General features: G+C 39.0%; 4 protein-coding genes across 6 annotated transcripts; 2 read left to right on the forward strand and 2 right to left on the reverse strand.

The window, feature by feature from the left end:
* Positions 1–1,517: 1,517 nt before the first annotated feature.
* setmar (SET domain and mariner transposase fusion gene) lies at positions 1,518–8,417 on the reverse strand. 2 transcript variants are annotated; one of them, XM_053316196.1, is made up of 2 exons: positions 8,228–8,417; positions 1,518–2,842 (listed from the first exon to the last, which is right to left on the reverse strand). In XM_053316196.1, exons 1-2 carry the CDS (start codon positions 8,285–8,287, stop codon positions 2,045–2,047), a joined length of 858 nt encoding a protein of 285 aa, XP_053172171.1. In that variant the 5' UTR covers positions 8,288–8,417; the 3' UTR covers positions 1,518–2,044. The 2 variants fall into 2 exon arrangements, with proteins under 2 accessions (XP_053172171.1, XP_053172170.1); XM_053316195.1 differs by lacking the exon at positions 8,228–8,417 and adding an exon at positions 4,570–4,757.
* Positions 8,418–9,209: 792 nt separating this feature from the next.
* zbtb49 (zinc finger and BTB domain containing 49) lies at positions 9,210–15,121 on the reverse strand. The gene is made up of 7 exons (XM_053316080.1): positions 14,569–15,121; positions 13,359–14,485; positions 13,215–13,261; positions 13,061–13,134; positions 12,716–12,798; positions 11,301–11,462; positions 9,210–10,191 (listed from the first exon to the last, which is right to left on the reverse strand). Exons 1-7 carry the CDS (start codon positions 14,718–14,720, stop codon positions 9,443–9,445), a joined length of 2,394 nt encoding a protein of 797 aa, XP_053172055.1. The 5' UTR covers positions 14,721–15,121; the 3' UTR covers positions 9,210–9,442.
* Positions 15,122–15,616: 495 nt separating this feature from the next.
* Positions 15,617–19,184, forward strand: lyar (Ly1 antibody reactive homolog (mouse)). Its single transcript, XM_053316102.1, has 8 exons — positions 15,617–16,082; positions 16,172–16,286; positions 16,381–16,488; positions 17,255–17,338; positions 17,836–18,145; positions 18,410–18,478; positions 18,647–18,732; positions 18,913–19,184. Exons 1-8 carry the CDS (start codon positions 15,961–15,963, stop codon positions 19,048–19,050), a joined length of 1,032 nt encoding a protein of 343 aa, XP_053172077.1. The 5' UTR covers positions 15,617–15,960; the 3' UTR covers positions 19,051–19,184.
* Positions 19,185–21,199: 2,015 nt separating this feature from the next.
* tmem128 (transmembrane protein 128) lies at positions 21,200–26,508 on the forward strand. Of its 2 annotated transcripts, none has more exons than XM_053315117.1 (5): positions 21,200–21,337; positions 22,989–23,121; positions 23,734–23,895; positions 25,080–25,188; positions 25,390–26,508. In XM_053315117.1, exons 1-4 carry the CDS (start codon positions 21,238–21,240, stop codon positions 25,177–25,179), a joined length of 495 nt encoding a protein of 164 aa, XP_053171092.1. In that variant the 5' UTR covers positions 21,200–21,237; the 3' UTR covers positions 25,180–25,188; positions 25,390–26,508. The 2 variants fall into 2 exon arrangements, with proteins under 2 accessions (XP_053171092.1, XP_053171093.1); XM_053315118.1 differs by having other exon boundaries at positions 25,080–25,181.
* The last annotated feature ends 812 nt before the right edge of the window (positions 26,509–27,320 follow it).

Genomic DNA, 27,320 nt, shown 5'->3' on the forward strand with positions numbered 1-27,320 from the left:
ACCCAGTTCTTTCAATACATTTCTATACCTTCTATTTTTTTTCTCTGCATGATTTTTGCCCTAGTTTTCTCCAAGGCTACGGACACCTCCAGCACCCAGCCACATTCCTCCACATAGCATTACAACATTTCATTACTGTATCCTATTATCTATTGGATAGTGTATCATACACCTGATCAATAAACTTTGTTTGTTGTTGTTATATTGTTGTATTATATGTTTCATGATACACTCAATTTGATTTTACAGAAAGTTTGTAATTTTAGGAAATGTGCTTATTTGCAGTCTATGCTTTTGGTGTAGAAGATCCATTTATTATTACCACTTATATGTATGTATGGTAAATATGAAGCTACATTAAGCCGCTAAAATAAAATTTAAGGTGTTAATTTAGCTTCAGAACTACAGGAAGGTGGATTTCGTTACCATAGGAAATGCTTCATATTTACTGTATACATTTTAAAATTGTATCAAGCAAAAATGTATATTATTCCTTTAAAGTCCCCATGCACTCAAAAGTTTGCTTTGTTTTATGTAACTTCACTTGGATGTTTGAGCTTCACTGTGCAGAATGATATATGTTCAGAGTTTGGCTTCAAATTCATCTTCTACAGAAATTAAAAACTTAAAGATGTGTATAAATGGACAAATTCATGACATCACAACTAATTTGGGAGCCCACTGTGGTCCATAATATGCAACTTACACAAGTGTGATAAGGACACCTGATGACTTTTCAGTGGAGTAGGAGACATCTTGTGTTCAGCAGTTTTTCGAAAAAATATTTTCGAGATTTCATAGATTCTGGATTTTTCAATGGGGGATCACATGTCATTTTGAGATTTTTTTTTATCAAGGTAATAACAAACATCAAAACACAACGCATGGACCTTTAATCTCCCAGGTAGAATCCCAGGTAACCATCACAGAGGAGAAAATATAGGTCAGTACAACAACATCCTCTTGGTTCTCTGCTGTGTGGCACAAAAACCAATAAACTTGACAACTTATCTCTGATCGAGTGCTTCCACCTCCAGCCCCCACCATTTAGACTCTCTCAGCCCCAGTGTGGCTAGAGCACTGGTCCCATTTCTGGATGAAACACGGTCTCCATCCTAATTAACCCAAATGTGGATATTAATAAGATGAAAGCAGGTCTAGTCAAGAAACGGGGCAGATTGAGAGAAGGTCCTGATTTCAGAATGGTCACACTAAAGTGGGACACCTTCACCCCTCCTTTGACAGGGGAATAAAGCCTATTTCTATATAAAAAATACCCCCAGGCCCTTTTTAATTGGTCCCACATCTCATGAGGTTTGAGCGCGATGAGAAGCTGAGAATATCTACAAAGGGAGACTGCACTGTACAAAGACAGAAAAGAAGTGTCAAGTTGATGGAAACATATGACAGCTTTTTGGAATGACAAACTCTTCTCTTGCACAAAGCTTTCACAACTCAAAACGGCAATAAAGATCAGCCATTTAGCTATTAAAAGAAACCTATTATACATCATTGCTTCCATCTTTGCCGGTAATACTCCCACTCCTTCCAGATTCATGTGCCGTGTGAGAAATGGGACTTATATGTGCGAAGACAAGGTGACAGTTACAAGATTGTAAACCCGCTGGGGCATTGTCCTATACAGAGCAGCCATAGTCTGACAGATGAAACAGGAGGCAGGAATGTCAATATGTTCCCTTTCTCAGAAAAATAGAATGTGTGTTTCTTGCCATGAGTTTTAATTCTCATCGTATCATCTTTTATTGAGTGGGAGACAGTGGGAGACAGTGGTAAGACAGCGACGGATCAGAGGACACAAGGGAGACAAAACAGGAAGCAATGACTGGCACAGACATGACTCATCTAGTTGATTGCGTTTATGGAGCCATTGTCACTTCCTAATGAGCAGCAGAATTAACCAAGGTTTGAAAGCAACTGAAAGTACACACACTGAAATATGACTAAATCATTTCAAAATGAAATCAAATGAAAACATCTATCAAAACGTTCACTGCTACAAAACAAATGTGAAATAACATTTAGATCAGCTGAGAATAGATAAATCTAATGGAAGGAACTGTGTACAGCTGTTGGCACCACAGTGGCACGTTTTCCTCTGGAGTGCATCTGTCCTACTGGCCTGTATGGCAGCATCAGTTTGTGTGGACAGCAGCTGTACAGGGGGTCGGTTACTGTAGCCTCCTGAGTAGTCAAATGTTAGCTCCTCTTGGGTATCAATGTCACAGCCAGCAAATAGCGCCAGTCTAGGAACCACAGAGTGAACACGCACTGGCAGCATGAACAGATTGGGCAGACATGAGTGGTTGAGAAAGCGGCCTACGTTTCCCACCAGCGCCGGGTCCACAAACGTCTCGGTGACAGAACCTGTGCCCGCATGCTCCCTTACGGCGATGATGTAATTATTTTCCTCTGGTCCCTGTGCAAACTGCCTGTTTTTGGCCTCCTCAAAACTGATAACCTCCCCTGCGTACTCGCACACAAACGTCCCACGTGGGATCGGCTCCAGCGTTCGTACCCCCCAGCCCCTGTTCCTGGTGCTGAAGATCTCCAGCCTGAGTCTCAGCCCTCTCTGGACCACCCGGTTCGAGCAGGTGTCACTGCAGGTGCAAAGGGCATGACACTCAAAAACAGGGGAACAGTAACCGGCGTCGGTTCTGCTCATGTTCAGCAGTGTACCAGCGCTGTCATATGCCTGCCCATGAGTCTGCAGGCAGGGGCAGCTGGCAGTGGAGCAGGAGGGAGAATGACAGGAGCATCCAGGAAGGGTCACTTCACTGGGGTCGATGGTGCATCCTGGTCCCTCAACGTTATCTGGAGAATACTGAAAATTGATTATAAACAGAGGTAAAAATGAAGTCCAAAATGTCCATAACACATGCAAACTAATTAATCTTACTCAATCAACAAACAATGAATCACTAATTATTTTGATAATCGATAGTTCACTTTCTAAAGCAAAATGCCAAATATTCACTGAATCCAGCTTCTAAATTGAAAGGTTTTAGACTTTAAGAAAGTGTAACAGGCATTTTTAAAATATTTTCTGTTGTTTCATAGACCACAAAAATAATCTGTGGATCATTGGCAGTTGATTTGTATTGTTAATAAATATAAGTGGTCTGAATGCTTCTTGAAATAAGCCTGTTACTTTACAACTACATATAATGGAAGTTTAATCATATTTGGCAATGTTTTAACTTGGGTCCTTTGGAGTTAAACCCAAAGCTGGCTGACTTTAAATGCAGTCAAGGTCTTTTAGAACATAATGAGAATAATCAGGGTTTTTTTATTCCACTTCCTGCAGTAAATCAGCTGGTAATTTGTGACTATTTGCTGCCATCTGATGGTAAAACATTGTATTTTAATTTAAAGAGTTAATAACCAACACCAAGTTGAATTCTACATCGTTTAAGCATCACAGCATCTTCAATAGAGCTGAAATAATTAGCAGATTAATTGGCAACAGAAAATTGAAAAGCAACTATATTGATAATAGATTATCCTTTTAGCTTCTTAAATGTGATGATTTGCTGTTTTTCTCTGTTTCTTATCATTGTAAATGTAACATATTTGAGTTTTGGACAGTATATGATCTTACCTAAGTTCTGATCTGATAGGTGGGCTTAAATTGTATGAGATGAAAAAAGCATAACAGTTTAAAATAATAGCACAAAAAATATACATGGTTAATGCTTAACCAGTGTGTTATTCATTTTGATTTAATGCATTGATTGATGCAGGATGTAACTTGAATTTCTGTTGCTCACCAGTAACAAATGATCAAGTCGCAATATCTTTATGTGATTAGTTAACACTTGATAGATCATGAATTAATAAATGTTAATTAACAGTTACTTCATATGTTAAGTGAAATGCCACCAAATTAGCTAGATACCAGTTACCCAGAGAAAGGGCATTTCAGACCATCTGATCCGCCTCTCTTCAGACACACCTATCCTAGTGAAAAAGTTGAACTGTCAATAAGCTGGTCGTCAAAGGCAAACATCCATGTTGCTGTGTAGAATCATGGTCTTATTGTCACATTCACAAGCTACGGCATGGAACAGGAGTTTTATAAAAAGAACTAAAAAATGAATTAGATTTTGTTGTTGAAAGAAGTATAACACAGAAGAGAATGATACATTAAACATGTAGCTGGTGCCAGTTGACAGGTCAGGGCAGAATGAACAATAACTATTACTTGACTGTCCTGTCATCAAAAGGCATGGTGTGATCAATTACTGTATGAAGTAACTATAAAAGTACATCAATTGATTGAAGATCTATCAAGCGTTAACTAATCACATAAACTGAGTGACTTCAGTTATTCATTAATTAAGAATAATTTAGTTCTGTACCCTTATTATGAAGTTTAGTCTTGTTATGTTTATCACCTGAACAAATAAGATATTAAAAACGGCGTAACTAAAATGTTAGCATTAGTATAACCAGGCTACTATGACAGCACTCATTAGCATAATAGAGCATAGAGTAGTTTAAAATAGCAGTGAGTGGAGAGGTGTTACTATGCTGTAAGTCTGAAGTTACCTGAAATGCAGGAAATGTCTGTACATGTGAATTCTGTTGAATTAAAACAGGAACACTCTCCAGGCCGTTACTCAAGTCCACAATATGTCTGTCATTCACATTCATGTCTGAAGTTTCCACTGAAACAGCAACAGCAGCAGCAGCATCCATTCATCCATCCACGGCTAAAGTCAACAGACTCTAACTATACTGCTGTAACTTCCGCTTCTTCTTCTTCCTTTCTATTGAGTTTTATTGGCAGTTGCCAACCAGCTTACACGTGCATTTACCGCCACCTACTGGACTGGATTGTGAGTCAGCAGGTGTGCAGAATTAAAAAACAAACAAATGATATCCTATTCCATATACCCGTGTCCTTTAAATATTCCCTAACAAACTCCCTAATGATATGTCCAGTTTTATTTCCATCATCAATTTAACCAACTCCTGGCCCTCCTCCCTGTATTCATTACACTGCAGCAATATATACTGTTTCTGGTTGTCTTCATTGTGTACATGGTCCTGTTAGAAGCTTACCTGTCCTATTTAGTGTTGCCTGAGTCGAGCGATAACAATAATTTTCTGGTAATTGATTTAACCACATCTTTGCTTGACACAATTTTTATGTGTAGCCAGGTGAACAGGGGTTACAGTGGTTTTAGAGTTAATTTGTTATTTTTGTTGAGAATACACTGTCACTTTAAGACAGTGTATTCTTAAGGTGACTGTGTATTCTCTTTCTGGCTTTGTAACATGGCCACATTTCACCGCTTGATGCAGGCTACAATGAGTGAGTTAGCCTTCCAGATTGTGTAGATTTATTTGAATGACTTCCTTGTGTTTTTGCCAACATTCCAGGATCACCTGGTGATACTAGAGACGGTCCTGAAAAGGTTAAGGGAGACAGGGCTGAAAGTTAAGGTGGAGGTGTGCCATTTTCTCCAGCTCGAGGTCAGGTTCCTTGGTCACCAGGTCTCAGTCCAAGGCATAGGTTCTGATCCTGTGAAGATAAGTCCAGTAAAGATGTGGCCCATCCCTAGCACTGTAAAAGAGTAAAGGTCATTTTTGGGCTTTTGCAGTTACTACAGGAGGTTTATTGAGGGTTTTTTCCCAAATCACAGTGCCTCTTCATGTAACTGTCTGTGTCAAGGAGAGTAACCAGGCCAGGGCTAATCAGTTGTTCAGGTCAGCTTGGACCACAGTATCTAAAAGCTTTTGAGTGGCTGAAGGAAACGCTGAACTGCACTCCCTGTGTAGACTTATGCTCCCTTTTATACTAGAGACAGATGCTAGCAGTCTGGTGGTCTAGGTGAAGTTCTGTACCAGGAGCAAGGGGGGAAGAGGAAAGTCATGGCTTATGCCAGTTAGAGGCTCAGAGGGGCTGAAAAGGATTAACCCACTGTGCCATCTCTCCATTGCCAATTTAGAAGCCATTCAGCAGTGATGGGTTGCTCAGCAGATTGAAAAGCAACAAAATGTGAATATTCGTCAGAAGCTCAGCCAAGCAAGATTGTACTCTGCTCACCCCGCAGTGAAATATAGCAGTCGACCAAATTTGAGTGGATTCATATATTTCACACTTGCTTGTTAATGAAACCTATCCTCATATGCATGTGACAGTACAAAGCAATGAAATGAAACATGATTAGATTATATATCAAGACAAATATGAACTTTGGGTAAAATGGCATTAGCCCAGGTCTCATTCTGCACCACTTACACAGCATACATAATCAGGATTAATTTTAGCATGATGAAGAGAGAAGAGAGAGACTGACAGACAGAAAGAAGAGAGCGAAGAGACTGACTTCCCCATCAAAGTCACTCATCTGGGTGACAATTAGCAACACGGGTGTCGTGGTTGCAGACTGTGTGTGTTCATATTATATAAAAGTGTTTTGATTTCATCAAAGCAGAAACTGTCCTTTTGTCTAGTGATGGGTGTCTATGAGTATGTAAGTAAAAAGAAATATCCAAGTACAATGCCTGCCAAAGATTTTCTGCTGCAATGATTATGACTATTCTTTTAGCAGTTTGGCTTAATTAATGTCAATAGGTCTAGCACTTTGGTCAACATATTTCAACAATTACTGGATGGACTGTTATGAAATTTTGCATAGACATTTATGATTGCCAGAGGTTGTACTGGAATGATTTTGGTAATCCTCTTACAACTGCTAAAGGCCCCCCTTATGATGAATTATAACAAAGATGGTGACTATGGTGCACATTCTACCTGCTAAATATCAACAGGTTAGCATGCTGACATTAGCATTTGGGTTTAAGCATTACTGTGCTTCACAGCGCTGCTAGCATGGCTGTAGACTCTTAGTTTTGTTTGAATCCATCTTTCTCATGTCTGGCAATACATTTTTAAATTGATGGAGTGGCCCTTTAAATAGTCATTAGGGCCTGTACAGAAAAGACTCTGAAGGTTAGTGGTCTGAGGATTCTTGTAACAAGACCATTTTTTTCTCACATCAACTGTCACAAATGGATATGTGTGAGGTAGCTCATTTCTAGTATGGAAACAGGAAGTTTTCCATGATGCAGACTGGAAACCAGTGGTGGCCTTAAGTGTGATGCTTTCTAATTCCATGTTGTGAGGGACAGAAAGATTTTTCTTTGCACTCTCAGACTTTGGTATTTACTGATATGTATAGTGTGCATTTGCACTGGTATGAGTAAAATAACTTTAATATAGTACAGGAAGGAATATAAAAGAAGCACAAGTATGCAGAAACATATGGATATTCACACTGTGTTTGACAGTGCTTTCACAATGTGAAGCATCAGAGGCAGGCACACTTTACTACCCACAATCCCCATTTCTTGTCCATCACAGGTTGGTGGACTGATGTAAAGGGTAATGAAGGAGCATGAACATCATGATAACAGTCTTATCCCATGTGTTGCTAGGCAACAAATCCAGCAGGCATAGAGTACCAGGGCCTTAACGTCGTGACAATAATGGCCAATTATCAGCTGCCTATCTTGTATGAATGCTGTTGACTCATTGCACTGTTTACAAAGCTCACATGCAGCTCACAGTGCTTACTGGGTGTGTGGTGAAAATGAATCACACTTGTGACAGCTACATACTCAGTCTCCATAAAAAACAAATCAATCCCATGAACAATGTTCATACCACCAGTGACTCCAAGAGAGTGGACAAGCATTTCATAACATGCTATTATTGTACCACAAATGTGGAGTCCTCAGCTTTCTGAGTTCTTAAAGAGTCAAGCAAGTAACGGTTAAGTCTGAAAGGTTCCTGCAAAATTTCTCCTCACGTTTCATCATGAACTGTATGATCTGGTTTCTAACTCCCTCTGTAGTCCATTTGACAGCACAACACTTTACCACTCTTATGTGAAGCCCTTTCTCAAAACAAACCAGATTATAGGTCAAACTGGTACAGGTCTGACTGTTTGACTCCTACAGTGAGGGGACCTGGTGGCTCTGTTATGCTGTTGGGGGCATTTTGCAAGTTGTACTAAGTGATCACGTTTGACCCTTTTTTTTTAAAAATACAAATGTGAAAAATATTTTGATGTAAAATCCCTCAATAAATGAGACATAACAAACATTTACAAATGTTCAAGTGTGAACAGTTAGGTGCCCAATTTAACATTGATATACAGCTCCCATTCACTTCAAAGAGAAAGTGTGTCCAAACCTTTGACTGGTACTGTAGGTTTTTCTTGCCATAATCATTCCTCCTGTTCATACTGGCCATCAGATGATTCCTTGATAACGCACTTGCAAAGTAAGTGATCCAAAATCCACCCGCCTTCTTCCATGCAAAACATTTATTGAAAGGTTTATCTGAAGCTAATAGAAGCTTCCAGCTGTCCAAATGAGATAAATCAAGTCAATATCTTTCAACGTTGTCTTTTTAGTGCCAAAGTCCCTCTCTTCTATTTACTTCCACTGTAGCCCACTGTCCCATAACTTCATACGACAAACTCGGTTGGTCCACTGCTGAAGGCCCATCTAAGCTTTAGAGAAACCTTTTAATATATATTTGCACAAAATGATTGTGTGGACACACTCTGGATTTTAGTCCCCATCACTTAAATTGAGAGCATATTTCAAAGGGATCTTTTAATAGCTACAGTGAGGAAAACTCTATCTGTGTTCATATGGGGACCACACTTTTGTTTAAAGACAGACTTTAAGACTTTTTAATAACCACATGCAAAATAATGAAAATAACAAAACAATGAAATAGAATATTTTTATATTCTTATATGGATACGATACATCATCATTGTACACTGATAGTCCAAAATAGGTCTGCTTTTTCTACATTTTAAAGTGCAGTGCAGTATATGCAAACTGACGGAGCGTGATTGACATTTCTATTAGATGTAATAAGCTGCAATGCATCCTGGGATCATGGATCATACTTAAGATGGTTACGGGTACATCCACACTGAATAGCAGAAGACAGTAGAATGCTTCTGTACCAGTCTCTATGGCTTTAAGCATTCGAGGATTCTGCACTTTAGGCTACATCCTAATCAGTGCTCTCACAGACGGTTTCCTCCATCAGCTGTCAGCTGTGATATCACTGACTGAAGCCAGAAGTGCAGCAAAAGTTTTCATTCCTCTTTGAGAACATTTCTGAAGAAAAACTAGGAAATATTTACTTTGATTTTAACAAATACATTAGATCTTTCCAGTTATTAATAATCCATGTTAACTACTATTTCAAGTTAGTTTAGTCATAAGAGCTACCATTTAGGTGTGTTTTATAAATGGGTCAGTTTTAACAATCAAGATCTGTGTGGTTACTATCAAAATCAACATGTATACAGAGAAAGCATCAGTGAAAAATGCACATCCTCAGATCAAGATATGCTGTGCTTATTGAAGATAATGCAGCACTTTATTGCTCCATGTCGTTATCGTTCTGCAGAGTTTTCATTGCCAGGCCCCACAGGGTTACACTAGAGATGAACTGGCCTTCACTGGACCTGTAGGAACCACTATTAGGTCTGCTGCTAGACCCTGTAAGGGAACTGCAATGACTGTCTGTAGGAGGTAGGTAAGGCCTCCCCACCAGACCTCTGCCCATCTCCACTGCTATAGTTCCATTCTCCACATATGGACCATACACAGCCTCTTGAGACAGGTGGGGTTTGGTCAGTTTCATGTGGTCTGAGGCAGGCATGACTGTACTCCTCTCCTGGTGGGTGGAAGAAAGGAGGTGATGGGGCACCAGGGAGCGCAGCTCTGGAAGGGAGTTGGAGGTAGAGCTGGGACTAAGGTGCATATTCGGAGGTGGACTGTCTATTTGTGGTGTTGGTTGTGGTGGTGAAGGAGGAGGTGGTGCAGGCTTTGCTAAGCCTGTGTGTGGCATTATAGAGGAAAAAGACTGCTCACTGGTGGTGGCAGGGGGTTTATTGTGGCTGAAAGGTTTGGGAAATGAGGTGGCTCCATCTGAGCTACGCGTCTGGTCAGGATTGTCTGTGACGGGGCTGTCGGACAGAGCCCCCTTACAGTGCATGTTGCTGTGTCTCCTCAACATGGCCGAGCGGGTGAAGCTCTTGCCGCAGGCGTTACAGAGGTAGGGTTTCTCACCAGTGTGAGAGCGTATGTGACGCTGCAGGTCCCCTGAGCCGATGAAGCATTTCCCTGCATAGGTTCAAAATACACATTAACATAAACTATCATGCATATTGAATTCAAAACATACTTTTTAGCCTTTGGTTTTGTGTATTCTGGCAGGCTGCAAACAAGTATTCATTCATTAAGAGTCAAAACATCATGTAATGTGAAAAGTAACCCAAATGCAAATAGCAGTTAAATCTCATGCTCATATTCAACTATTTTGTCATCTATTCTTAAATAATGCAAACACGAAAAAGGCTGATCAGGATGACATGATGTCTATCATGCATCTAAAGTAAAGGGACTATATCAGCTCAGATTTTGGTTTTATTATGTTTTTATATATTTTTTTTTGTTGCTTTTCTATTAAAGACTGGTTTCTTGAATGCATCAGTAGTTATTCATGTATAAACACATCCCCGTTTATACAAGTTATTCCAAAACTTTTTCAATCCACTTTTATTTGAAACACAATCAAAACACACACATATCAGACCTGAAACAGTGTTTTGGGTTAATGGTTAATGGTCTGGTAATGATTTGCTCAACTGAACTGGACCGGTATATTAACTCAGACCGGGTTCAGATTAGGCTATGAGTTTCAGTTAAACTCATCAGTGTTGTCATTAGCAAATATTTTAGGCTTCAGAGATGTGCTCATACTGTGTGTCCCTGCCCGTGTGCAATAAAAGCTGCTCCTTTGTGCGCTTTTGCAGATCGCTCTTCAACATCAATTTGGTCTATAAATACTGAAACATCACAGCAACTAGTGTCCCCAAATACTTCTTAACATCACACTGAATCACCGTCCGCCTGTGAACTCCTATGATTCCTTCGTACAATGCACGGCAGTAGCAGCTCATCAATAGTCTATCTATTTTCATTAGCTGCTGACACAGCTGGAAGCAGTAGCTGCTTGACACTGCTGTTTACAGGATGTTATAGTTGATAAGTGTGGATGCTAACATTGTCATCTTTATAGTTATAGTTATTGTAATATCATTCTTAGTGTGAACGCCCCTTTAAAGACCTATAATTATGTCCAAATCCACCCTTTCATCAAAGGTGCGTCTTATTTATGGTATGTCTTCTGTGGAATCAGTTACTTTGAAACCAGAATGATGCTTCCTTACCACAGGTGGCACAGCTGTGTGGTTTTTCCCCGGCGTGGCGGGCCTTGTGCTTCAGAAGTTTCCTGTGCGTATTGAAGGACTTTCCACACTGGTCACAGGTGAATGTCTTGTCTGTGGTGTGTGTTCTCTTGTGCTCCTTAAGATTGCTCAAGTTGTTAAATCCTGAGGAACACGACAAGTGCAGTGAGTAAAGCATCTGTGAATAAGGCTCATGTTGTAAATGGCTTGTTTCAGCCTGATTTATTACATTTGTTCATGAGTTGGTGCACATTTGTGAGATGTGATCATTAGTATAATCCAGGCCGCTTAAATCGCTATATAAGACTCCATGTTCTGCTCTGTGTGTGGGGAGTTTCATTCACTTTAAAGTTCTGCAAAGACACTGTGCAGCATAAAGTCCTGCCTTCACAAATCAGTAGACAAAAACACAAGTTTAAGAATGGTAGTAGTAAGGTACGGAAGCGTATTGCATTCACTTGAATAAAAAAAAATCTGGTTTTTCTGAGTAATTTATTTGTTGGGTCTGTTTTTCGAGGTAATTATTTCTGTTTTTCTGAGTATTGTTTTTTCTGTTTTTGCAGAGTAATTTATTTTTATGCTTGGTTTTTTGGGGGAATTTTTTTCTGATTTTCTGAGTAATTTCTTTCTTTTCAATTTTTCGGGCTAATTTTAGAGGGCATTCAAAACATTGGATACATTCACTCTTTATTGAGAGTTCGATGTAATGGAAGCAAACATGACCTGCTTGTTTAGTTTAATCAAGTTTTACTTTGATCTAGGTTTAAGACACTGGGAGATTGTCCTGTCTTTAAGTCATATAGATGGTAATACTATTATTATATGTCTTTCTCCCTCTTTGCCTTTTCTCTCTCTAATTGCATATATTGGTCAAAAGACAAAGTCCCACCAAAAAGCTCAGAAACTGGGCATATGTGTGGAGCAGGAGTCACCATAGATGGGAGTCACTTGCAGGTTGGCTGTTCTTGCGAAGTATCTCGATAATTCAGAGAAAAGAATTACCACAAAAAACAGGAAAAATTACTCAAAAAAAACAGGGAAAAAAATAGCCAGAAAAACAGGAAAAATGATTAGTCAGAAGAACAGGAGAGAAAAAATTACTCAGAAAAACAGACCAAAAAATAAATTACTCAGAAAAAAATGTTTTTTTTTAATTCAAGTGAATGCAATATGCTTCTGTAGTAAGGGACCCTAAACAATTAGAGTTTGTGTTTCTCATGAAGAAAGGCAGAGGTGATCTATTCATTACCACTCAAAAGTTTCATTTGTACCCAAGTATGACAAAAACTGATTAATGCCACAAATGTTCATAAATCACTTGTGCATGCATCTTAAGAACACATCTGAGAACTACAAATGGATTATTAGTTAAGATACTGGTTACAGCTGTCACATACCTCTACCACATATATCACAAAGATGTGGCTTTTCTCCTGTGTGGACCACTTTGTGACGATGTACATCCCCTGATGCTGTAAAGCTGGAAAACACAGATGAATATTATAAAATGTATATTTCCAAAGTTGTCAGTTGAAAGGAAAAATATGTCACTAATGATGCCTATACTTAAACAAAACTGCTTTGTTGGGGCTTTAGCTCATATTTGGTCTGTTATTGTTGAGCTATCAATAACCACCACACTACTAGGGCCTAAATATTTGTTTTTGTCTTAACATAGGCAGACACATACAATTATAATAAACAAATGCAAGCAAACTAAAATACCCAAACAACAACTTTACCTTTTACCACATAACTCACAGATGTATGGTTTCTCTCCAGAATGTCGCCGCAAATGTGTCTGTAAATTTCCAGCCTGTAAAACAAAACAGCCTGATATAATCTCACCGTCTAAGAATAGCTGCTGCAAATCTGAATTGAGAACACAGATCGTACCTGTGAGAAGTGCCTCCCGCAAATATTACACTCAAAAGGCTTCTCACCTGAAACAAGGACAAAAATTTAGATTTAATACACAATTCCACTGTTTTAACTAAAAATGAGTAATTGTATATCACAAATGATTATAACAGAAATTACCAGTATGTGAGCGCTTGTGCAGCTCCAGGTTGCTCGGGTGTTTGAAGATCTTTCCGCACACATCACAACAATATTGTTTGTGTCCTGTCTGCTGTGGTGGTTCTGGTACTGTCTTCAAATCTCGTTCCTCTTGGTTCACAGGTGGGGAACTGGGGACTTGTGCATGTGTTGCTGTCTCAGGAACCTCCTCCCTGACTGCTGCAAGACCCTCAACAGGAACCTCTGGAGCCCCGGTCTGGATCACAGACTCTTCTTGGAGACTCTCTTTGGGACAGCTGAGGATGGGCTCACTGACCGATTCAGCACACATTTCCTCCAAAGCCTTCTGAGACCGTAGATAGTTGTATTTCTTCAAGTACACCGTCTTCTTTGGGCGCACCGGCTTGTTGAGCATGGAGTCTGCTGGGTCGGAGCTCGGAGCGTTTAAATTATCCGATGGTGTTAAAGAGGAGACGGAGTTCTTTTCAACTGCTGAGGATGTGCAAGCAGGATTAGGCTGAACTGTGTTTCCTGAGCATACAGGTGTGTGGTTGCCTCCCTGGTTGACCCCGAGCTGACACTGCGGCTCTTCCACCACCACCAGAGGGCCCGGGCCTTGATTCAAGGCGGCACTATTAGTCTGAAGTGCACTTTGTTTGAAGTACTGCTTACTATAGAAGTTCCGGAGCTTGTAGCCATGGACTAGCTGTTTCTCTACAGGTGCCTGAGCACTGCTAGCTGTTTCGCAGTTTGAGCTGCTGTTAGGCACAGAAACAGGCATCCTTTTGGTGTGGTCCACATCACTGTTGAAGCCTGGCCTCTGCGCTTCAGTGGGACAGTGGAGGTCAACATCATGAGGCAGACTGCTTCCAAGGAGGCAGTCGTGCTCTGAATTGAGCATGCCTGGGAGAGAAAATGGTGGGATTTCCACTGGTGGAGGACAAGGCTTGAGGAAAGCATTACACATACTTAGGACGTTTGGAACCTGCAAACACTGAGCAATGTCCAAGAGTGCTTGTACATTATCCTGGTTGATGTCGAGATGAGAGGTGTACATATAGTCCAAAATTTGACCAATACCACTAACATCCTGGATAACCAAATTAAACACATCATTCTTCTGACTGGGGGAGTTTTGGAATAAAGACCTGGAAAGATCAAAATAGTAAAGGTTGTAAATGTGCCACAACTTCATTGACTTGCTACTATGGAACTATAGATCTAAACGTACCTGAAATAGGAGCTGAAAGCAGCCAGGACATTTTTGTGGGCTTTGAAGCAGACTCCTTTGACCACCAGCATGCAGTCACAGAGGAGTCCTTGAATTCTCTGCTCCTGGAGCTGCTGCAGGAGGTAGGAGCTGTGGCTGGACAGGGTGTCCATCGTCACTCAGCTCCAACTTCTCCATCAAAAAGCAAATACATGTCACACAACAGGAATGATGATTTAGTCCTCCTTCTAAGACAGTTCTTGAAACGGAGGCACGTTAAAAGTAATGGAAGTAAGTGCTTAGAACATTTTGAAGCGTTTTAATATTCATACATATCGCAACAACCGCGCAGAATCCAGGAGCTCTGCTACGAGACCACCCATGCAAAAAATTGGACGAAAACTCGCCAACAACTACAACTACAAAACGATGCTAACCAGCCATAACGGTTTAATAAACAATGTGAATAGCTGCTGCACCAAACCCCACATAGGTGACAATTTCAACTGGAAATTTAAGTCGAATCATATTGTGAAGTAAATATATGTTCAAACCTGCATATAGGGATCTCACCTTTTATTTGGATGATGGGTCACTTTTTCATCGAGCTAACGTCATCTTACTTCCTGGTACAGCGTTGTATTTCGCGCCGCCAAAATATGAAAACATGAAAACGTGAACATTAAAATGTACTTTGGGGGCTTAAGTAGCAGTGGTCGTGTGGTTCATTTTAACGTGGCTGACATGCTGGAAATCGCTATCCATATGTTGTTCTCAATGCAAAAATAAATAAATAAAAATAAAAAACATGGTACAAGAATCCTTTCTGCGTGATCGGAACTTCTCTGCGGTTTCATTTTCACACGGAAGACTAATGATGTAGATACATCGCGTTTGTTTGGTGCGTTTCCCATTCCCACCTGCATTCTGAGAAGACCCGCCCTTACTCTCCTTTGATTGGTTCTCTAGCTAACTCTAACCAGTCTCCTTCCTCATGCCCAAACTCGACCAATCACAGATATACGTGCATTAGCCAATCAGAGGCAGAGTAGGAAGTGTATTCGCAGAATGCGGGTGGAGGGAAAAGGGGGTCATGTCACGTGTGTTTTGAAAAGTTTAGCACCGTGGCTAGAGAGATGTTGGGGGACCGTTGCTTCTGAATGCGATTTTTGAAACAAAGCAAGGTAAACATCGCGACATACCGTTTGGAGACATCTTCCACTAGCCTACAGCTTTTTTATTACATTTAGCGGTTTTAACCGACTGGTGCTAACCTTAGCTCATCTCAGCGCCGTGCCCACTTTCGCATGTCGCATTGACGTTTTCGGTTTAAACTTGAGGTGCCGTTTGTGTGAGTTAATATAACGTGACATTGTTCTAGTTTAGCCGTGTAGCTAGACGCCGTGGTTAAAAATGGTGTTTTTCACTTGCAACGCCTGTGGTGAGTCCCTGAAGAAAGCGCAGGTTGATAAGCACGTGTATATGTGCCGGGGCTGCCAGGTCCTGTCCTGCATCGACTGTGGAAAAGACTTCTGGTATGTTTTACTACAACACATTCTCTAGTTAAGCAGTCAAGCTAGCAGTGCTAAATGTGTGTATGATGTTGTTTCTGTGTGCTCAACAGGGGGGAGGACTACAAAAACCACGTTAAATGCATTAGTGAAGATCAGAAGTATGGAGGTAAAGGCTACGAGGCTAAGGCAAACAAAGGAGATGTGAAGCAGCAACAGTGGATCGATGTAAGCCATGCCTATCAATCACTTTAACTTTTCTGTATGTCTCAAGAAGCAAACGTGTTAGTTTGTTTTTAACCTGATGATTCTTCTCCTGAAGAGAATCCAGAACGCCATAAATAAACCCGGAGTCAGTGCAAAGTTGAAGGATGTGCTCAGACAAGTCAGTGCGTATGACAACGTCCCAAGGAAGAAGGCCAAGTTTCAGGTTGGTGCTTTTAGAAAACGGTATCAATAACTTATGGTGTTATTGAATGCACTGACTGACAAGCTGGGAGTTTCAGTAGTTAAAGGCAATCAAATTGAATTGTATTGCATGTTATTACATTTCACAGCAGATTGGGAATCAAATAAATGTGAAGAGAGTTGCTTTATGAACTTGACTATTAGATTCATTTGTAATAAATGTAATTAGCCTGAACACGGTGTCTTCTTCAAATATATAGCTCACCTTAAACAGAAAATAAATGCTACAACAGTAGTGTGGTCTTGAGGTAGAAGACAACTTCAAAGTGCGTATGAAATCAATTTTTTGGAAGGATTACATTGTTCCACAAAATGTACAGCACATTGTAATAAGGTGCATAACAAACACACATTACTCTATAGCTCCATTATCTTTGAGTTCAGTTGAATACAGAGGAACTTGCTACACTGAGAAATATGCACAAATGCACAACACTATGTAGAAACATGAGCCCAACACTCCTAAGTTGCAGAGCGATGGGATATTGCAAGGAAAGTCATAACAATAAGTGCAGATAGTGCAGGAATATGACAGCAGCAGCAAGACTCCAGCCATATGAACACATGCCGTGCATTGCACACAGCTTAAAAAGGTCGATTACAACAGCAATTCATAACAGTGAGTGAGTGAGCAGCACGATTAAAGCGATAAATAAAATAATGCATTATGCTCGGCCCTTAATCGGATCTTGCATGTGTGAACTAACCACCTTGTGACTTTTCCTCAGAACTGGATGAAAAACAGTCTGAGAATTGCCAACTGCAATCTGCATGAAGAAGTGTGGGACATTCTCAATACAGCCACTGACAGTGTAAGTGACTGTTCTTACTGATACTGTGTGTCTGCCTCTTTTCCTAGGCCTATCAATGTTGTCCGTCAACATAACAGATACGGTGGAAAACTAGTTTGAGTCAGTTTAGTTTGCTGATAAATTTAAGTATTCCACTGCCTCCAAAGTACATTGAAAACATGCTACAAAGAGGTTCCTCTTTCTTCAGTAATATCATATGTTTGCTGACTTTAAATGCAAAACTTCCCACTTTAATAATTTCCACAAAGTGGTTTTTGTAGTAAAAGCCAGTCAATTAACATATTGTGTTTTGCCATGTATGAATAGTGATGCTTGAACAGCCAGAGTTTGAGGTGACTTTTGTGTAGCACTTATGTCATGAGATGAGGAAAATACATCAATAACAAAACAGTATGATCCACTTTTCCTTGTGAGTTTTGTTGTGATAAATTCTATTAATGAAAGAAACTTCACGATTTCAATATTCTAACTTTGATCTTTCACTCACAATCTCACAGCCTCCCGAGGCTCCACAACAGACTAAAGAAGCCAAACAGACAGTAGCTGAAGTCAAAGTGAATACTAATGGAAATGAGAAGCAGAACGGTCAGCCAGATGTGGAGAAGAAGAAACTGAACAAACGGGAGCGTAAAGAGGCCCGTCAGCAGAAGAACGGGAAGGTTACTAAAGGACCTGAAAAGACAGTAGCACAGGAACCAGAGGAGGTCCAGGCAGCTACAAAGAAGAAGAAGGACAAAAAGAGAAAGCACGAAAATGAAGAGAACGGACACAGTGCCGATGATGAGACATCCAGCAAGAGGACAAAGAGTGAGTACGCAAAATGCTGAAGGGTCCACATATTCTGTTTATGTTTAATCTCTCTGTCAGTTTATTGTTATTAGTAGTAGTCTAACTAAATATTTGCATTAGCAGCTTTGTAAATTGGCCGTGTGCATTTTTATCCATATATTTGAAAGTGTATTCTTTAAGATATTGACCTGTTTTCCTCCATTCCCTGTTAACTGGAAAGTATTGAACTGTGTATTTTATGATTCACTTTACCACATGATTGTTTTATCTTCTTTAACCCAGTCAGCGAAACGACAGAGGATGATGACACACTCATGTCACAGGAAGATGAAGATCCAGCTGTTTCCAAAGGTAGTGTTTCCAATCCTGTGATTGACATCTGTCAGTAGATAAATGAGTTTTAAATATTGAAGCCACTAGGGGTCAGTGTTGTTTCTTTTGTTGACAGTGAGGAAATGACCCTTAGCAAATATTATCCATATCAAGAGCTAATTGTTTTTTTTAAAATAATACCTGCAGGGAAATTCAACTGGAAAGGAAATATCAAAGCAGTACTGAAAGATGCACCTGAACAGGAACTGGCGGTGAAAAAACTCAGGAAGAAGGTGAGTGAGGCATAGAGTGATTTACTTACTGAACAGACATGAGTGTACACTTCTTCTTTGTTTGTACAACATCCCATTTGACTTCTGAACCCAGCATGTGTTTCTAATAATCTTCACAGTTGCAAATTAGACTTATTTTTGTTTTAAAATGATGTTAAAAGCTTAATCCTCTTTTTACAGATTGTGGCAGCATACTACTCATTCATTGGTGATGGAAATTTTAAGTCAGAGGAGGAGGTGCTAGCGCTTTTCAACAAGAAGATCACCAAAAATCCCAAATTTAGAGTTTTGAAAGACAGAGTTAAACTTGTAAACTAAACATGTCTATATCACCCCTCTGGCATGAAATGTATGTTATTCTTAGACTTTTAAATTTAAAAGTCACTTGTCTGCCATATTACTTTGGATGTTTTTGTACAGATGAGACAACCTTGAAGATTAAATAATTTTATTACTGAAGTATTTGTCCTGTTACTTCAGAAATTGTCAGTGTTTAATGTATAAAATGACGATCGTGAGAGACGGCTGCTCTGTTCCACATTCCAAGCCCACGGTAAGGCTGGGAAATGGCACCTTATCTGTGGGATTGGATGTTGGAGTGGGGGAAGGGAAACGGGAGAGGTGCACCTGAGGTGAATTTGACTCACACGGGACGAAGCTAATGCACATTCCTCGGCACCCCGAACGAGGTTCACTTGGCCAGGGACACAGAAGCTCCATAGAAGCAAGACGCTTGGTGTCAGCCTCAGGTGAAGTTTTAATGCTGTCTGATTTTCCACCGCTAGAATGAGCAGCCTCTTTACCTCTGTGTACACACACACACACACACACACACACACAGGAAGAGCTACAGGAGGAAATATGCTCAGCTTTATGAAGCTCTGCTAATCCCAGCAGGTTTAACACTGATGCTCATTCATCACACTGCTTACCTGTAATTGTATATTACATGCTTTGGTAGTATTAAAATGGCGTTTCTAGTCCTCAGTGGGACTTAAAATTGCTTAATGCTGTTTTTAAAATCCAGACCGCACAGGATAATCAGAAACTAAAACTAAGCCCCTCTTACTGTTGCAAAACATATCTGGTCTTTGTTCAGTTAGGTATGGCCATTATGTTTTTTCTTATTAAACAGACACCCTGATTATTAAAGACTGAATTTCTGAAAGACGACATAACACATAATTTCTGTTGTAAAGTTTGATGACTCCATGTTTTTTCCTTCCACATGTGTGACAGTTACATGTTTTAACATTTTATAATTATTTTCTAATTATCATTAATAAACACTGTTAACGCAGTATACTGGGGTTTTGCTGTTACAGCATTTATTTGGTTTGGGATCACCTGATTTAGTGGCATATCAGTCAGCCAGTTTGCTAACTTTGTGACTTATCTCTACTTAAAGTTACATTATGCTTTAGTCATCATAATCTTTTATCTGTCTCTTGTGGCCACGGTGTTCAGTAGAAATGACACAGCATCACTTTAATGTTGTCATTACACAGGGATCAGTATACAGCAATGAGTACACCTGTTGTATGTTGCAGTTTGTGCTACTCCAGTTATTTCTCCTCTTGATAACAGTGCAAGTATCAGACTTCTAGGGGTGGCATCTTAAAGTCTAAATTTAAATTATTAATTCACTTTCCCCTTGATCTGTAGGTAGGTAAAGTGGCACACACCATCACAAGTTTCCCTGAAAAGTTGACTACATACTGGAATGATTGTAATCCCATTTATATCCTCTCATGAATTTGAAAATATAAATAATATTTGAAAAGGTATCAACAAGCACTGAATATTATATTATGGTAAGATTAGTTGCTGGGCTTTTGTTAGCTATTAGACTACTTTTGCTTAAGTTGATTGAATAAAAAGGAATAGACAAAACTGGGCTTTTGGAACAAATGTAGTAAAAGCTGTAACAATTAATTGTAGAGCATTAGTCACATTTCATCACAGCACTTGCTCTCCCTGGCTCATTGAAAGTTTCAAACTGAGAGTGAAGTGGGTCAAAGGTATCATCAGAGTCAGACTCTTGCCAGCACTATGTAAAGGTATACAACCAAGATAAGCTTTGGAATACAGCCAGCTTCTATAAATTGGACAAGGTTTAGGAAGGGTTTGCAGAAAAAGTGCCATGTCAGACTTTTTTGGCAAATATTCAGTTACCTTTTTTATTTGTCAAAGTAGTCTATGAGAATGGATTTGTGTGATATGAAATGTTTCTGCCATTGTTATTTATTTTGCATGACTGCATTAGACATGTCCTCTCTTTTGCATGTTACAAATGAATCAAACTTACACATTTCCCTATTTTTAATATTGGTCACAACCTTCTTAAGAATATGCATGTTTGACTTTATCTGTCTGTCCGTCATAAAAAACTACAACTCTCGCTTTCAATTGCGTCATAACAAAGCGACGCTGTCTATCAGGAAGTGCCTTCTAATAACTAGTTAGCATTCAGAGCTACTGTAAGTTAATGGTAGCGTCTACATAATGTTGAACGATAGCGAGCTGGCAACGTTGCGGAACAGATTCAAGAGAGATGCCGAGTTTCTTATGCAATCAACAACATCTGGTGACGAACATGAAAAGAGTAAGCGTTAAAAATGTAAAGCTGGCTAACATTACTAGCCAACTTCACCTGTTAGTTTGATGGCAGTTAGAGATGATAGCCACAGTTAACGTAGCACCATGGTAACGCTACTAACGTTCAGTTTAAAATGATACTGTGCTCTGGCCATTAATATCTTTACTGCAAGTATCGTTGTAACAATGATTTATAAAGCCTAGCTTGCTGGCTAACCTGAGGTAATTATAGTTGGAAAAATAGCTAACCCTTATGCTTACATGGTTTGAATGGGCAGTTTGTCCATTACTTAAATATATATAATAGAGAGACCTATGCTGATTGTATTTGCAACATTGTTAGTGTGAGGGGGTTTGTGGGCTGCTTGTACAGTGAACAATTGTCCAACTTGTAGGCCCTTCACTGGCAGAAATCCAGCAATTCTTGATTGTTTTGACTATGGGCAAACACTGTGTCAGCACAGCAACATAATACAGGGAGACTCTACTCTGACACTGTCTCCAATCCAGGGGTCATCTTTTTGCCAGTGTAAACAGATATGTGTAATACGAGCAGCAGACCAAACATTTGTCGAGTGGTCATCTTTTCTTTATTAATCTCTGTGTATATTATCTACTTTACATCCCTCAAGTTCTCCTTCTGGCTGCACAGCTTGCCATAGTATACCTTGTGTACAAGATGGACCACTAGGCATAACTTTGGTTAAACATGTAGGCCAACTTCTTGTCCAGGGCATGGAGTTCATTGTGAACTCTGCACAGAGCAGACCAGCATGCTGAAGCACTTCAGCAGCCAGCAACAGGCTCTGATACGTTTAATCAACCAGTAAATTATGGAGATTAATAGTTCTCTGAGAAGTAAGATTATCTCAAAGAAAGCTATCAGTTTCGCCCCTTAAACCAGAAAGGTGGGGATTTGCACATTCTCTTAAGGCAAGAGAAATCTCATATTTGGTAGGAAGTTCAGTACCATACTGTAACCCTTTCAGTGCCTTAGTATTAAGAGTCATGCAATGTGGGACTGTTAAACTATAACACTACTTTGCAGAATATCAAACTGACACACACACTCATGCAGGTTTTTGTAAATGTACAGTAACACTTGACAAAAGATAAGCGACAAAGATATGTAATGGGGGCCTGATATTTTACAGTTTAACATTAACTTATAAAATGACATCAGTGCAGTTTGACAGTAAACTTTACTGGGAATTTAATAATTATAAACAACTATGAATAAAGAAGACATGTAAGCATATAAATAAACTTGAATTAAATAAAAGGATCAAATGTACATAAAATGCTGCTTACGTTACTTTTAAAAATAAACTATATATATTGGCTCATATTGGACAACATGTACCAGGCCAATATAGGCTGACTGATACATTGGCTGGGCTCCAATATCAAAGCATTTTAGTGTGATAATAAAATTGAAGACTAGAGAAACTATTGAGGGAGTGTAAATAGTTATTCTGTCTTTGCGTCTTGAGTTTTGGAAAACAATGATCGATATTTTTCACAATATTCTGAAATATTTTAGACCTAACAACTAATTGAGAAAAGAATTATCAGATGAAGGATGCTCTTCAGTTAAACATGTGAATTGAAATACCCACTCCTCGTTAAGTTGTTAATTGTTTTCCATTATGTTTCAGGTCAAGAGGAAAAAGATGCCAAACCTCTCCCTCGAATTAACAGACACTCCGTTTTCTGGATCGTGGCATCCATAGGTGTGACCTACTATGTGGATTTCCTCAACAACATCATGGAGAACGATAATATCAAAAGGTAAGTGAGATATATAAGATGCCAGAATTTCCACTTTGATCTTAAATGTCTCGATCTCTTGCACCATGTCTAGAATCTTACATTCACTCACTCATTATACGCTATGTAATAAAGACTCAAAAGTAAACTCAAATGAAAAGCAAATACACTTGTTAATGGGAAGTCATTTCAGACACAGCTTCCATGTAGCAATCTCTTCATCTACATGGCCACTTGTAAACATCATAGTCAAGCTTCAAAGAAAACGCCCATGTTCTGACCAGTGGTAAGGCAGAAGCGTGAGATAACTATTCCACCATGACTTTCTTACAGTATACTATCCAGTAATGAGACACTAGTTTATTATTCTGTCCTGTATATGACCTTCATGAGGAGCATTTATTGGGACAAAAGGTGTTTGTTTACGGAAAATATCAAAAATATATTTTTTCTTTTCAGTGGTGTCATTGGTATCATGATACCTTTGAAACCACTGCGATATGATACTGCTGTGAAGCCCTGTGTGGTATTGTTATAAATGTCTTCTTTTGTATTTTAATAGGTTCAGTAAGTCTTTATGGACTCGAATTCAGGTTTTAAATAAAATGTCCTCTTTTTGAAATATTTTTGCAGTTGGTGGTTCAATGTGGGTCTGGTACTGCTTGGGATCTGCCTGTCTCTGGCCATGTTTTGTATTGTGTACCTGGAATGGTTCAAAGGCATCCAACACTACGACCATGAGTACCCCGCCATTCCTCCCATCACCACTGCAGCATTTATTGGTGCATCTTGCAGGTAAAATGGCAAAGTCCACATTGTACAATTACACAGGTGTTATTACTTAGTTGACCTGATTAGGCCTTAGACTGTACGGGACTGCTCCTTTTCTTTGGGTCAGCACCCATTACTGTTTAAGGGCTGTGAATCACTGGAGCACATAATACAGTGTGCGGGTGTCTTCCTTTTTATTACAGTGTGAGTTGAGGAAGCCAGTTCTTTCATTTAAATAGATGAGCTGAGCCGTGAGTTAAGTGAAGGAGAAAAAGAAGCTAAGACTGCCTGTTAGAGACAGAGGCTGATCTGAGGGGCTGCATAAAGGGCCAGTATAAGATAAATAAGGAGTTTTTTCTTTAAACTGTGAATCAAGGAAAGCTTCTCTGGTGGAGTCCAAACATATAGAGCTGGAAGTTCCCTTTTAAAACTCTTATTATAATTATTGTTATTATTATTTTACTTTATTTACTTTAGTGTAAATCAGCCCACCATTTTTTCTGTATATCAATGATGACCAGGACAGTTAAAGGTCACCTTTAAGTATGTCTGTATCTTAGCACAGCACAAGGTGGGACCTTTACTATAGCACTTGTTTTAGCTACAACTATTTATTGTTGCAGGATTGTCTGTGGTTGACGACGGGCTGAGAGGGGCTATGATCGTTAATGACTTGATTAATCAAATTGAAATGTCCCTGTTAGTGTTCTTGATTTGTACATTAAGGTGTGATTGATGGCTAATGTTGTTGATTGATCTTTAACACCTCAAGTGTGAGCTTTTACATTAATTGATTAGTCAGTGGCCACTAAACTTTCTTTGTGCTCTGATGAACTAATCTGCCTCATTTAAATAATAATAAGTCAATTTCTATGTAAATTTGCGTTGGTTGATCAGAGGCTATGATTAAAAGAATGTGGGAAGCCATCAAATGCAAAAAGTACATTTGGATGGTGCCATAGGAAGAGTACCAAGCTTTAGCTCTGTGTATGTGCTTGTTTTGTTAGCAGCACCAACCCTAAAACAATCACTGGCATTAAGCTTCCCTCCATCTTTCTCTGCATCAACTACAACATCAACATGACAGTACTGGAGGCACATGTATACAGTTGAATGATTCATCAATACTGATAGATACTTAACTTGTCATTCAATTAAGAAAGTTCCAGATTGTGAATGTGTTTGTAACATTTCTGTTTCTCTTGCAGTTTTAACATAGCACTATGGCCTGTGTGGTCCTTCTTCACTCCACTCATCCTCTTCACACAGTTCATGGGTGTAGTCATGTTCATCTCTATGCTTGGATGAATGTGAAGGGTGAGGATGATACTCCTTGTTTTTTAGCCACTTTTGTACATTTTAATTTTTATTAAATCTCTTTTTTTTATTGAACGTATAACACTGTATTCATTAAACATATGGTGTGAAATCATGTATCATTAAATATTTCATATTTAATACCAATGTTTCTAACTTGAAGAATCACAGTTTTACATAATCTCTCCTTTTGTTTTGCAGCTCCAGAATTCCACCTCATTAGCTACAATGTTGAGTTTTATATGAACTGTTTTTCCATTGCTTTCAAATATTTCTTACACAGCACTTAAATTACCAACTGCATTGACACATTTCATTAAACCTCAAGCACTGGTATCAACACAGTAAACCCACTTGCATAAGCCTTTGACCATAACACCACCACAATCTTATCTTCTCACTTATTATTATGGTATAATGCCAGCAAACCACACACACACATACAAATCCAGTTTCAAATGTAGCTGAGAAAGCATGCTCTCAACACAGCAGCTAACATTTAAAACAACTGTCCAAATGTCTCCAAAGGAAACACAGAGTAAATATTTAAGGTGCTATTTTTCATCCACTTCAGATGTAGATTTTCTCTGAATAGAAAAAAGGTAATTTATTATTACAGTAGTAAAATGTATAATATCATTTATGCAATAAAGAAGATAATAACACAGGCTAACTACTGCTTTTCGGGACGTACTGCTCTCTTAGTTCTTAACCCTGAAATCAATTCTTAAGAAAGGGATCTTTTTCATATTCATTTGGGATTTAAGAACCCCTCTCTGTGGTTGTTAAACTCTGCTTGTGTGTAATTGAAAATATTGATTTATCTTGAAGATATTTGTTCCTTTGTTATGACATGACCTGCCTGTTTGTTCTGCATTGCATATTTTCATTTCATGATATGATTAAAATGTTCTCCTTGTGTATATCTGCTGAGATTTGTCTGGACACAATGACCAGCCTTCCTTAAGCTTTAACCATAATTCACCACATAGTCAACAATAGTGTCTCAAATTTCATATGAAACCATCTGGCTTATTGTTGTTCTCCTTTGTCATGCTCTTTCTTCTCTGTCTGTCACACCCTTCCTTGTTAGTAGGCTTACATCTGGAGCATACTTTTTGTACAGTAGTTGTGAGAATATCTGATCTTTGTGCTGAGATAGCACGGCTGTTGCCAGTCGTTAGCAATGATTTTAGATGGCAGACAACGGGGTAGCTTGCTGAGGTGGTAATGTACTGAGAGTATTGACATCTGATTTTAGGATTTGTCATTGCTGTTTTATCCCAAAGAAGACAAACTAATTAAACCTGTTCTAAGAAAGCTTTTTTTCGGTCAGAGGGGAATTCATGTTTTGAGAAAAGCAGCAGACTTTTCCCATAAGCTGTAATGGTGAGAAGCATGCACAATAGCAGATAAATAGAATTCAGCCATCTGTGCATTTCCTACTGTGACATGTCAATATGTCTCCTGTGAAAAAAAGGCCCATGGCGTTTATGTGTAGAAATATGTGCGTGGCAGTGGAAAACAATTGCAAGAGGTGTTTCAACATTTTTAACTGTGTAATGAAAACAAAAATTTAAATTAATTTTTATTTTTTTCACAAGACTGTTCTAAAGAATGACAAAACCTCTGCTTATGTTCTGTAAAATGTTTTTTCTTTAATAAACTTTTGTAACTACTTTTAACTACTGCAGAAAAGTGTTATCATTGCTTTGCATTACAACAGCCACCATTTAAAAACTACAAGATTGCAAGATAATAGTTGCACCTGCAGTTAAATTACACAGAACTTGATAGAAACCCTATCTGTGATCAAGGTGACAGGCTTGGAAAATGATCTGCAATATAACATTTTATCTTGTTCCTTTTCATATATTTTTCATATGATCAACACAACTTTTAACTGTTCATATTACTACTCCAGTAAAAGTCTGATAGAGTCTAGAACAACATAAATCTAGTCTTTTAATTAAATCTTATACTCAGTTTTTGGTGATTCTGTTGTAGTATAGTTAAAGATCAATGTGGTCGTTCAATATCATCATTTTCAGACTGTTTGGAGTACCCCATTTACTGGATATAAAAGGCCAGATGTTTCACAGATGCTACTTTAAACCCACATATGTATCTTA

The sequence above is a fragment of the Scomber japonicus genome, chromosome 3 (assembly GCF_027409825.1).
Source record: "Scomber japonicus isolate fScoJap1 chromosome 3, fScoJap1.pri, whole genome shotgun sequence".
NCBI classification, from domain to species: Eukaryota; Metazoa; Chordata; class Actinopteri; order Scombriformes; family Scombridae; genus Scomber; species Scomber japonicus.